At 33.6% G+C, this 13,975-nt stretch overlaps 1 protein-coding gene across 1 annotated transcript in view; it reads right to left on the bottom strand.

The window, feature by feature from the left end:
- Positions 1-13,975, bottom strand: part of LOC141552985 (scavenger receptor cysteine-rich domain-containing protein DMBT1-like) — a 62,848-nt gene that overhangs the window by 39,428 nt on the left and 9,445 nt on the right. The window contains exons 4-10 of the mRNA XM_074284862.1: positions 12,599-12,658; positions 11,595-11,624; positions 8,170-8,235; positions 5,932-5,994; positions 4,774-4,839; positions 4,564-4,689; positions 3,220-3,285 (exon numbers count right to left, since the gene is read on the bottom strand). Of these exons, the coding sequence (XP_074140963.1) occupies positions 3,220-3,285; positions 4,564-4,689; positions 4,774-4,839; positions 5,932-5,994; positions 8,170-8,235; positions 11,595-11,624; positions 12,599-12,658 (477 nt within the window). The remainder of the gene's footprint in view (positions 1-3,219; positions 3,286-4,563; positions 4,690-4,773; positions 4,840-5,931; positions 5,995-8,169; positions 8,236-11,594; positions 11,625-12,598; positions 12,659-13,975) is intronic.

Here is a 13,975-nt window from a genome sequence, read left to right as displayed (position 1 = left end):
CCATATAAGTATTAGGCTTTCCTATTTTAAAATGTACCTTGGTAATAACCCAACCATACATTTATTAGCTATGTAAAATTAAGCAAATGACTAATTTCCCAGAGCTTCAGTTTTCTTGTACATAAAGTGAACAGATTAGACTAGATAATGCTTGATTTTCCCATCTAGTTATAGTATTCTATGATGAAAATTATCATTATCTTCATTTTAATTATTATAGTTTAGTCATATTCAACTCTTCATAATCCCATTTGGAGTTTCTTTGGCAGAGATACTGGAGTAGTTTGTCGTTTTCTTCTCCAGTTCATTTGACAGATGGGGAAACTGAGGCCAGTGGAGTTAAGTGACCTGCCTGGGGCCATACAACTGATAAATATCTGATGTCAGATTTGAACTGACAAAGATGAGTCTTGACTTCAGGTTTGGTTCTCCATCTATTATACCACCTAGTTGCCCCTTTTATTCCATAGAATAATAGAATATTAGAGTGGAAAGAACCTATGCAACCTATATCTTTAAAAGAATCTCACAACTGGTCACAAAGCTTCCATTGCAAGAATGACAGTGAGCTCTTTACCTGTCAAGCTTGAGACAGTTCTAATACTAAGACAAATTTCTTACAAATAGCCAAAATTGACTCTGAACTTTCCACATTTTGCTTTTATTTCTGCTTGGTTCTGGAGCCAATAAGGAAATGTAAATCCAGCTTCCTCTCTTATATCTTTCATGATCTCTCTTTTCTATTTCTTTCAATCCATTCTATTATGGAATCATGTGTAATTCCTTCACCATTTTGGATTCCCCCTTAATATTCTCTAGTTTATGAGTGCCCTTTATAAAATGTAGCAAAAGAACCAAAACCAATGCTCTAGAGAGATGTCAATCTCAGCTAGAAATAGGAGTTGCTGAACCATGGATAGGATCCCTGCAAGCCACATATTGAATTCATTTTAAAATTTAATATTATCTACATTTCATTGTATTTTAAATTTAGTAAAGGATTTCCCAAATACATTTTAATTTGGTTCTGGCTGTATTTGAAAGTGCCGTGGGTTGCATGAGACTCTGGGCCATATGTTTGAGACCTTTACCCTACACATGATCTAAAATGTGCAAAGTGCAACAGGATAATTGTTTTTCTAGTCCTAGATTTGATTGGCTCTTAATGCTAGGTAAGATTATGTTAACTTTTGGGGGCTACAATGTCACAACCAAAATTGGGCTTGTATTACAATAAAATCCTCAGATCTTTTTTGGGCTAAATTTATCTAATCATGACTCTCTCATTCTATACTTTCCAAGCTGATTCTAGGTGCCCAATTGTAGAGCATTACATTAAATTAATTTTTGATTCATCCCACTGTGAGATTTTGGATTCTTATTCTGTAATCCAAGGTATTACATATTCCTGTTGGCATACAAAAATGGATAAGAATGGTATTTATGCCTTTGTATAACTCACTGATAACAAAAAAAAAAATCAAACAGAATAGGGCCAAAGACAGATTTTTGGGACACTCCACTGGAGTTCCTAATTTACATTGACATGGAAAATGGTTATATTTTTTGGTCTGGCTAGTCAGCTAATTCCAAACTTTCCTAACTATGCTACCAACAAGCTTTCAGTTATTGAAGCTGTTCACAAGGATATTATGAGAGATTCTACTTATTGCAGCAACAAAACAACAACACTAAGTATATGTTAAGGACCTGTTTACCAGCTTATGAAGAAGATATATATGAAGAAGGTTTTAATAGGTATAGTATCTCAGTATCTTATGGCATGATGGAAAAGGGATGATACCAATGCAAAAGTGTAAAATCACGTATTACATAGGTAAGTATGTAAGAAAATTACAAAATAAAATAACATATAAAGTCTAAGAAGGTAGGCCCTCATCAATCAGAAAGTGTCAATTAAGGATTTCTGGAAGAGATGACATTTGGAATTGGCATTAAGGGATTGGTAGGATATCCAATAGGTGAAGAAAGGGAGAGAGGATTCTCCAAATACTGGAAATAGCTTGAACAAAGGCAAAAAAATGTGTGCTCATCCAGTTTGGTTGAGGTGTAGAAGGGAGAAAATAAGCATTTATTAAATATTTATTGCTTGCCAGGTATTGCTTAGCACTTTACAAGTATTATCTCATTTTATCTTTACAAGAACCCTAGGAAGTAGTAATATTACCATCCCTATTTCACAGTTGAAGAAATCGGGGCAAATAGAACTTAAGTGAGTTGGCCAGGATCACATAGCTACTAAGTGTCTGAAGCTGGATTTGAATTCAGTTCTTCCTTACTCCTGGCCCAGAAGTCTATCTACTGTGCTACTTAGATGCCAAAAATAGGATAGACTACAGGAGATATTGTAAAGATAGCCTGGAGCTTTGTTGTGATTCAATGAGAGAAGTTTGAATGTAGTGGGCTTCTGAGCACAAGAGAGACATCAACAGATCCAAGCAGGAAGGTAGAATATGATGGATTGGGGTAGGAAGGAGAAAGAATGATGGAAGAGAGAGATTGGAAATGGGAAGACCTAGAAAAAGACAAAAACAATAATCTAGGTGGTTGGAAATAAGATCATGAGATAAAAACACTTTTCTGGGGGCAGATAATTATTAATATGTGATTTTATGAATATGGGGAAGTTTAGATTTTGAAGCTTCTTCCACTGATGCAATGAGCTATTCAGATAAAATCTAGCATTTTAGAGAAATGCTGGAGCTCTGAGAGACTAAGAAAATTGCCAAGGTCACATAACCAGTATATGTCAGAGGAACTACTTGAACACAGGTCATCCTGACTAGACTATTGGCATTGGTCATGGAGAGGAAGATCATTGAGATATTGTGGGAATAAATCTAATAGGATATAGTAAGTGTTAGACTATTAGATATGATTGGAAGGGAAAAATGAAAGGATCCTTTTGTGTTGCATCTTAACAGATTATTTTGAGTCTCCTAGTTCATTATTTTTGGTTAAGTAAGCTTTTATTTATTCATCTGTTTATGTGTCATACTCCACAGTTCCATGTAAGTTCTCTGAGGGCAAGAACCTTTTTTTTTTATTTGTGCCACCGGGGATATGCAAGGTATCTTAATAGATCTTTGTCAAATTCATTTAATGCAATCAAAGTTGAATTGTAAAAGTATGAGTAGATCAGAAACAAAGGTCATTATGAGGGGAGGGGGAAATGCAGTGTCAGTAAAGTTCACCTACCTGGTTGGGTAATGGAGTGGTCAATGGGTACAAGTGATGGAGGTGCTGAGATGGCAGATGGTAATTCTACATTTAAATATAAAAGACTTCTTAGTAAAGGTTTAATTAGCTTGGAACAGATGCAAGAAAACTTGGAAACAATGATTTAAATAAAAGAAAGTAATGGGCTATTTCTTTTGATATTTTCTACCAATCATGTTTGTTTTTATAAATAAATCCACATTTAAAGTAAATTATCCATCATCTAATATATGACCTTGCATTTGTCTTCTTTGTAATATCAAAGTTAACCTTTAAAGTCCCTAGAATTTAGGCAATTTCAGGACTATTGAGTCAATGCTTATGTTAATGTAAAATGCTCAAGGTGCAGTTGACATCACCATTGGATGGGCCACATTGAATGAAATTTTTATTCTATATGTAATCAGAAATCAATGACAATTTGGTCCAATAAAAAAATCAACTCAACTATATTCAAGTCTATAATCCATTTTATGGATTTCTTAGGGCTAAATTTTAATCCCATAGATTTTCTAGGAATAAGTACCTTAAATTTCAAATTCTTCTCAACTCTATCAGATAATTCATTATTAGGGATGCAAATTAACACTTCAATATTAACTTCACCAAAATATAACCTGGAATGTAAATCTGATGGAAAATTTAAACAAATATGCTATCCAAAGCTAAATATTAGAGATTCTTTGGATTAGCTGCTTTTGGATTGTTTATTCTAGCACTCCATTAACAAAACCATTAAAAGTTGACTCTGAATCCAAATGCCTAATATGATCCATATGTTTAAAAAAACATGTTACCCATTTCTTTAGAGCATTATTAGATGAATCATTTAAGTCAGTTTATGATTTTTGAATTAACCAAAGAAAAATCTATTAACTTCAAAACCACATTGTAATTGTAGAAAACCTGATTATTGTGTGTTTTCCTGTAGAACATGGACAGTTTCATATGCTATCTTTCCAGTTATTTCTTTTTATCTGCTATGTTTGGGTGGTTAGGTACAAAAATTACCAAGAAAAATAAGAAGCTCATTTGGCTTATCTGATAAAATGGTGAATTCTAGAAATTAAAATAGCTGAAGTCATCATGGTTATTTATTGATGAGACTATGGATCTGATTCATACCTAAAATGAGCTTTATAGAGAGAAAAAAATACCTGCACAGATGACACTGGTATCTTCTTCGTGGCCACAGTTGTGTTTGAACCAGTCATCATGGGAGCATTGAGCCAAGTGACCTTCCCCTCCAGTGCACTGCACATTATCTAGGAGAATTTTCCCTGAGACTGGCCCAAAGTGGGCCCCACAGAGGGCAGAAAGAACCTGTCCACAGCAGAGCTGCCTGCACACCATATCTGTTTCCTCCAGCTCCAAGTGTTCCTTGGTAATAAATTTCCACCTCACCTGAACATTTTTCTTTCCCATTTACTAGTCTTACTGGAGGTTTATCTTAACACACAAAAATGATGAAGATTAGAGTGCAAAAGATATCATTTAATTTATCATTGTATTCACTTATACACAGTGACTCACCTGTACTTGAAATTGAGTTGTCATTAATTCCTGATGATGGAGGATTTGAATCTGCAACAGGCAACACTGTAATAAAATTAAAAGGGTTATTACCAATGAAAACTGCTTCCCTTGAAAGAGAGGAAGTTTACTCTATTTATCTGAACCAGCAATCAAAATAAAGAGACAGATTTTAGTTCAAAATGAAAAAGAGCTTTTTTTTTTAAGGCAATAAGAGTTACTTAAAAGTGAAGAATGGTGAAAAAGATAGGTATATTCAGACTTTTAGAGAAGTGAAGCAGTTAGGGCATTCATTATAACTGTCTTCAAATATTGAAAATATTGTTAATATTGTTATATAGAAATAATATTAGATTTGTTTTGTATATTCATGGGGGAAAATAGAACAAAATGGAATTTACATACAAGTAGATTTTACTAAATATATAAAATTTTCTAAGCATTAGACTTGTCCCAAAAATGGAAGTCTGATTTATTAGTTATTTAGTTCCCCACCAATAAAAGTATTCAAGTAGAATCTGTAAGACCATTAGAGAGGAAATTAGATTAGTTAATTTTAAAGATCCCTCTCAACTCTAAGATTCTATGACTCATATGAAATTTTTAAAAAAAGCTTTCTTTTTGGATATAGACATGAAAGGGTGAGGTTTGAGAACTATAGAGAATCACAATGTATAATAATAAAGCTTTAGGTAACCCAAGGCAAGGATTCTTAATGGGGGGAAGAGGTCTACAAATTTGTCTTAAAATATTTTTGTAATTATTTCAATATGGATTAGTTGTTTTATAATTCTTTATATTTTATTTTTGCATTTAAAAATCTATTCTTACTAGGGATCAGCAGACTACACTGGACTACCAAAGGGATCCATGATACAAAAAAGTTATGAATCCCTAGATTGTAGGTAAATTATAAATGAAGAAATATTTTAGGCATTTAGAGGGCACACTAAAGCCAGAATTGTCTCAAGGATCTGAAAGTGCCTTGTACTCTGAGTCTTTCATCTCAAGTTAATACATAAGTTATATTTAAATCATTCATATTTTAAATCATTTTCTTCAATCATTACTAAGATGCTAGCTTAATAAAGAGCTCATAATAACCAATTATGTAGTTATAATAACCATAATAATCAGTTACTACTCATAGTGTCCTACCTGAAGGCATATTTGTGTCAATGGTTCCTGGTGAAGGAGGAGCTGAATCTTTGGCAGAAAGTGCTATAATAATACCAGAATGAATATTTAAAAATTAATACTATTCACTTTCAACAGATAAACAAAGTTATTTAATAAATTTGAGGCAATATGATGTAGGCAAAAGATCACTGAGTTTAAAATATAAGAAGAGCTGAGTTTGTGCTCCAGTTTTACTACTTATAAACTGTATGATCTTTGTTAAATCACTTACCTTTTCTGAATTTCAGTTTTCACCTCAGTAAATAAGGAATATAATACTGGTAGTCCAATATATACTATAAAGTAGTTAGAAAAGAAGCACTAAGAATATTTGTGGCAGCTCTCTTTGTGGTGTCCAGAAACTAGAAACTGAGTGGATGCCCATCAATAGGAGAATGGCTGAATAAATTGTGGTATATGAATGTTATGGAATATTATTGTTCTGTAAGAAATGACCAGCAGGATGATTTCAGAAAGGCCTGGAGAGACTCGCATGAACTGATGCTGAGTGAAATGAGCAGGACCAGGAGATCGTTGTATACTTCAACAACAATACTGTATGATGATCAATTCTGATGGACGTGGCCATCTTCAACAATGAGATAAACCAAATCAGTTCCAGTAGAGCAGTAATGACCTGAACCAGCTACACCCAGCTAAAGAACTCAGAGAGATGACTATGAACCACTACATAGAATTTCTGATTCCTCTATTTTTGTCCACCTGCATTTTGGGTTTCCTTCACAGGCTAATTGTACACTATTTCAAAGCCCGATTCTTTTTGTACAGCAAAATAACTGTTTGGACATGTATACATATATTGTATTTAACTTATACTTTAACATATTTAACATATATTGGTCAACCTGCCATCTGGGGGAAGGGGTGAGGGAAAGGAGGGAAAAATTGGAATAAAAGGTTTTGCAATTGTCAATGCTGAAAAATTACCTATGCATATAACTTGTAAATGAATAAATATAAATAATAAAAAATTTTAAAAAAGAAAAGAAGTACTTTGTAAGCTGTATTTATACAGAAATGTGAGTTATTATCTAATCTATCAACCCAGAAAGGAAATCCAGCAATCTATAAATGATTTTATTCAAAATAGAAACAGTTCCAGAATCTACAAGAAGCCATGGAGGAGAGCTATGTAGAATGGGCAGGATTAAATTTTCATCATTGAAGAAAACGCCCATTTTGATGGAGTATTAGAAAGTTGGAGTTCCATAAAGCAGACAGAATGTTTTAGGTGGCATGAAATGTCTTTATTCTTTAATTAGATTAGACTAGATTTTGACTAGACGAGACTAGATTAGGAGTGAGAATCTCATTGATTTTGTGTTTTCAATTTTCAATGGCTTAAATCTTCAAATCCACAAAATAAGGAACACATAGTTTAATGATGTATGGAACAAAATTCTAGCAATTTAGGGTAAGTTTTATAGTTAGATTATGGACAAAGAAAGGCAGCCTGTGGGGGGAAAAACAAATGCAGAGTTGTTTTAGAGAACAATGCTATTTTTTTTTCTTTGAAGGTTTTTCATTTTTGGTGAGCCTCAAGGCATCCAAGTATTCTGTTATCCTATTAATCCTCCTAATTCACCGTTCTCATCATTTGGTCATTATACCACCCTTTAAAAATCTGTTCCTTTGCTTGGTAGATAAGACCTTACTCTCTACCCTCACATTGAAGGCAAGTCTGCCATGATTTGACCCCATCCACCTTTCCATACTAATGTCCCATTACCTTGTTCCATATTCTTTATGTTACAATCAAGCTGGAATTTTCACCTTTCTCTGAATAAATCTTCATGGTTTTGTTGAAGCTGTTCCCTCTTTGTGGAGTACCCTTTTCCCATATATCCATGCTTTTTAAATACTTTTTAATTTTAAAGCTATAGGTAAAATGCCATCCCTTTCAGCAAGTCTTCCTTTTACCTCTGAGCTGGAGATCTCTAAACTCTGCCATAGCATTTTGTATCTCTTATTTCATTTATACAATTTTCCTTCTATTATACTTAATATTTGTCTTATCTCTCCTACTAGATTATAATAAAAGCTCTGTACTATTTATCTTTTATTTCCAACACCGCATAAAGCCACAATGAATAAAAATGAACTACCACTTCTATTTCCTAATTGTTTATATGGTTCTAGTATTGCTCAAGGCTAGAAAAGGCATCTGTTAATGATTTTTTAATTACCAGCTCCTACCTGATAGCTTCCCTGAATGGTCACCAACTACAGGTGATGGAGCAGTTGAGATGGCAGCAGGTAGAACTATAATAAAGAAAATGCCTATTAATAGGGAATGATTACCTTAATGAAGAAAAATAGAATATCTTCAATTTTATTAGTAGAAGACATTTATCACATACTTGAATAGCACTTAAAGTTTGAGCAAAATTTGAGCTTAACTCCATGAATAAAGACATAATAGAAAGTATGATTTAAAATAATAAATTGCCTATCTCCCCCTAGGTAAGTGGTTATACGTGCTAGATCACTCTTGATCCAAAAAACATTACAATTTGCTCATTCTCCTGCATTCTGAACCAGTTTTGAAATACTTTTTTATGCCCTTATCCAAGAGCTTATGCTTTTTTCTTATGACTATGGATTTGTGTATGCAGCATAAGCTGGCACTTAGAAACATCTCACAATGGGTCAGTTATTCCTTCCAAGCAGTTTGTCTGTTGGATCTGACCACTAGGATTTTCTAGAGTCTTTTTCCATCTATCTTGCTGAGCTCATTTCATTAATGATTCTTATTCAACCTCTAACAATGGTAACTCTTAATTGTCCTAAAAAAAAGGTAGCTGTAGAAATTATAGATTGGGGAATTATAGATTGTAGAAATTATAGAAGTAATTTCACTTTTTACCTTAAATTAAATTTTTTAAAGCATCAAAGGATATTTTAGAAAGTATTTTGTTAAACTTCTTCATTTTACAAATTAGAAAAGTGAGGTCCAGAGAGAGGAAGCAATTTGTATAAGGTCATACAATGAATCAGTATGAAAGACTTCAATAATTGTATTTGATATGCCTTGATCATAAGAGCACCATAGCATTGGTCACCTTTCTTGGGGTAGGGGAGAGTGGAAAATGCTTCAGTAGAGCCCACAAATACATCTACATTCATGTATATTCATACATCCATAGGACTATTTCTATATACATGAGCTACTATATACATGTTGTCTTGAATGATGGTTCTGTCTTGTTCCTTCTCTCTTCTGTCTTACTGGCTTACTGCCTGATGGTAGGCTTAGGATATCAAGGGTCATTGTCGATCAATCAAATATTTGTTTATTGTTGTTCAGTTGAGTCCAGCCCTACCTGATCCCATGAACTTAGTCTATGAAGTTTTCTTAGCAAAAATATGGGAATGATTTGCCATTTCCTTTTCTAGTGTATACCCATTTTACAGATGAGGAAAATGAGACAAATAGGGGTTAAACAATTTTTTCATGGTCACCCAGCTAGCAAGTGTCCAAGGCTAGATTTGAACTCAGTTCTTCCTGAGTTCAGGTGCAGTGCTCTAGTTAGCTATCACAAGTATTGTTAGCACTAATTACATATCAGTCATCTTGGTAGACCTTAGAAATACAAACACAAAGAATGAAACAATCTTTATCTGTAAAGAGCTTACATTTCAGTAGGGGAAGCAACAAGCACACATATAGATATAAAGTGCATAAATAGAACAGAAATAAATGCAAACACAAGCAAAGCAGGGAAATGCAAAGTTTTCTGAGGAGGGAGTTGGGTGTAGTCAGAAAGGAATCAGGAAACAATGCAGAAGATAGTACTTGGACTAGAATCTAGTACAAGAAGATAGTACTTATTGGGAGAAGACCCTGTGAAGTGAAGGTTATAGAGAGAGAAAAAGCATCCCAGGGATATGGATTAGTCAATACTAAGGTTTAGAGATGGAAGATGGAATATCATTTGGGAGACATAAAGGGTAGACAAGGTTGAATGAATGCCAAAGGACCATAATGCATGAGACTTTTAAAATGAAACAGAAGCATTTCTATTTTATCCCTAAGACAAAAGAAGTTGATTAAGTGGGAGAATTATGCAGTCAGATTTATGGTTAAGGAAAAATATGTTGGCAGGAGTGTTTAGGATGGATTCCAGTGGGGAGAGACTTGAGGTGGGAAGATAAATTAGGAAGTTCCTGCAATTATTTTGAGGAACTGGACAAGGTAGTAGCTGCGTGGGTGAGAATCTGTCATAGGCAAGATATTGTGAAAGAGTAGATGACAAGATTTGGCAATTGATTGGATATGTGGGAAGAGTAAAGAGTTGAAGATTATTAGATTTAAACCTAGGAGACTGGAAAGATAGTGATGCCTTTGACAGTAACAGAAAAGTTTGAAAGAGAAGAATGTTTAGAAAAAAGGAAATGAATTCGGTTTTTGATATATTGAGTTTAAGATATTTCTGGAATACCCAGTCTGATATGTCAAAAGAGATTTAATCATTCCTTATTCATGATTTTTAGGGCAGCGAGGTGGGTAGGGTGCCAAACCTGGAGTAAGAAAGACTCTTCTTCCTGAATTCAAATCCAGTTCAGATATTTACTAATTGTGTGATGCTGTCAAGTCACTTAATTATGTTTACCTCAGTTTCCTCATCTATAAAATGAGCTGGAAAAGGAAATGGTAAATCAGTCCAAGATCTATGTAAAACAAAACAAAACAACAAATGGAGTCACAAATTGGAAATGATTGGATAACAAATCCCTGATTTTATGTGTCAGCTTCAGGTTGCCACATGGTTGATATACCCACCCTGAGCTCTTAATTTCAGTTATTGCTTTCCTGTTCCATGGTTGTTGTTGTCCTTCATTTTCCAAGAAGACCAAAATAACATCACTATGTTAGAGTTGAGTTACAGGTTGTTCTGTCCCATATAGCTATGTTATACTATGTTAGCTTTTTATATTAACATAGTAGCAGGTCTAGGATTAGACCTGGACTTTTTGCTTCCCAAGCCTTTGCCCTTTTCAGTCTTTACTACCTGTGCTCTATATATCACTTATCTGTCCCTATTTTTATTGCCTTTATCATTTTCCTCTTTCCTATAGTCACTATTTTTGTGTATCTTTTACAAAGATGTCATGCACATCTTTGTAAATCAAATAGTGTTTTCTTCCCTGTAAAATTGGGTGTGTTGCCCTGAAGGATGAAATATATAAGATGTTGGGTTGGTCATCAAAGTAAGTAGCCCAACTGAGGCTGTAAGGAGCTCCATGATGTTGTAAAAAACACACTCAAAATTTAGTTGTGGAAGACTCGGTTTTTAATCCTCACTACCTTTCTCTACCTGTAGAATGTAGAACAATTAACTTTAAAATCTCTGGGTCTTGTGATATTTGCATCTGTAAAATGAAAATTATAAATTGGATGGTCCCCAACTTTCAGGAGAATTAGAAGATATTACCCTCATTTTTCACAACAATAGCACCTTCTCCCCAAGTGTATGCATCTGAAGGCAGCCTACTGAAAGAAAACTGATTTTAAATTTCATTTGTAATACCCATGTTGTCTATAACCAAGGAAGCTAGCTTAATGGACTTAGCAAATCTTATCTTATACATTTTGATGGCTAGAAAAAATATTATCTTACCTGATACCATAGTTGACAAATTTTCATCACCTATTGAAAAAAATAAAATTTTAAAGCTCATCACTATTGTGTTTAATATTTGTTTTTTGTAGAGAGTTGGAACTCTGGAGAAGTATTTTTGAAACAAAGTGTTAACTCAGTGGAATTGATGAGATAATGGTTTTCTAGTTCACATATATACTTAGTACTTAGTATGGTGATATAATGGTTTTCTAGTGCTGTAATGATGTAATAATAATAGAGTATTTAAACTGGGGACAAAGTCAGACTTAGAGGGAGACTGGTTGAGACTGTCACACTGGCAGACTGCTTGATGAGATTGGGTCAGACAGACTGGGTCAAACTATGAAAGACACAGACTGTGTAAGAGACAATAAAGACTTTGGACTCTATTCTTGTCCATTCTCATGGTGTCTGTCTTGCTAAGGCCAAGGCCCTTCTGGAGGACCTCCAGAAAGCTAGCCCAAACATTACAGTTTTCAATACATTAGTCTAATAAAATCCATAAAATGTCAAATAATGTCTTTTGTATATGAAATATAGCATCTTGTGTTGTTCAATATATATCCTTATTTGATAAAAGGAGAGAAACATTAACCAGAAAAGGTAATTAATACACTCATGCTGACTATTGACAGCATAGAAAACCTGATCCATATGGTTTTCATTTTAAGACAGTATACATTATCCTAGAGAATTTTTCCTGAGTCTGAACCAAAGATGGGCTTTTAGTAAGGCCAAAATAACTTGTTCAAACTTCTACTGTGGTTTTATCATGTCTCCTTTATTCAGAAGTTCAGAGATTGATATATACTGTCTTCCAGATTCCTTGGCTAGTACACTTTAATCCATTCTGATATTTTCCCTTCCCTGTAAATGCTATTAGCTCTGTTTCCTCAGGATCCAAGTCAGAAATCATACAAGCTACAATTTCAAATAAAAAAATTTGATTGCTTTATAACAGAAAAAAATCCTTAAGTGAGAAGGATAGATAAATGTTTTACTTATTTCCCCAGAAGATGACTCATCAATATCTTCTGTTGGTGGAGTTGTGAATTTAATACCTGTTGTAATGATAAAATAAAACAAACCACAGATAAAACTATTAATAGCCAAGGAACTCCAGATTTTTTCCTCATCAGATGGATGAATGCTAAACAAATAATATTATTAAAAATAGTTTATGAGTTTGTCCAATCTTTTATAGAAATTGATCTTTCAATATTTAATTGTGAAAATAACTATTAACAGAATGAAACCACTAATGTTAATAACTAAAAATATAAAATAAAAAAGATTTTGAAGAAAAAAGTGTCCTAATAGTATTTTCATCTGACTGGTAGAACTTATGGGGAGTGACTTCCTGTCAGAGTTCACATGGGAGAATGATCTCTTTCCCTGTCCATTGAGAGAGATGGGGTAAATGGTAGCATTCCTATAGAGGGATATATTAGAGGGGAAGCAGGTTTTTTTTGTCAACATATCTATCATATTTTTCTGTTATATGTGTAAGCCTTTCTTTTTCCCCAGCACACTTTGCTTTTAATGCTGTTAAAAGGATGAACTGACAGATGAAAGGTGTAGTAAGTTCATTATTTTCAGAACCAGAAGTTTCCAGAGAATGGATCTCAAACTCATACTATAGATATGGTTATGTTTGCTAGAAAAAAATCATAATATTTAATTTAAGTATATGCTCAACATTTTAAAATTGTTGAATATTTATCTATTATAACAAAAGAATAGAATTATTGTTGTCATTATAGAGAAATAGATTAATGAACTTAACTGGGATTTCAGAAAAATTTCTGTCAAAGTATCTCAGCCTTGCCAAACCTGTTACTGTCAAGTGATGTGACAATAGCATTTAAAGTTAGAATTATTTGTACTATATTCATCACCTCATACTTTTCCTCCTTCTGTTCCTGAAAACACCTTGATAATATGTTGAAAGAGTATCAGATTTAAAAAATGAAGGCTGAATTTACCTGCTGTAGGTATCAAATACTCAGCTTCTGTCAACATAGGAAAAGGAAACATCTATTGTTAGACAAGGGCAGGTTTTATTTTTTTTAAAAGAAATGCTTCAATTAAAAGTGAGTCTTAATTATGAAATCAAGGAAATAGAATGTGTAACACTACTTTCTTTGTCATGTCATTATAAGCAAAATGCAATATAATAGACAATTAACCTCTTTTACTCCATACCTTAGAATATCATGGAAGGTTCTCTATAATCAATAATTAGAAAGTATTTATTAAACACCTACTATGTGCCAGGCACTGGAATAAAAAGACAAAAGTGAGCGAGTTCCCGCATACGGAGTTTGCATTCTACTGGGAGGATACTTATAGCTAACTAGTTTTTTTTTTCCGTTTTT

Source organism: Sminthopsis crassicaudata, chromosome 2 (assembly GCF_048593235.1).
Source record: "Sminthopsis crassicaudata isolate SCR6 chromosome 2, ASM4859323v1, whole genome shotgun sequence".
Classification (NCBI taxonomy): domain Eukaryota; kingdom Metazoa; phylum Chordata; class Mammalia; order Dasyuromorphia; family Dasyuridae; genus Sminthopsis; species Sminthopsis crassicaudata.
The sequence above is the reverse complement of the archived record's forward strand: the minus strand, read 5'-3'. Positions and strand labels throughout refer to the sequence as shown.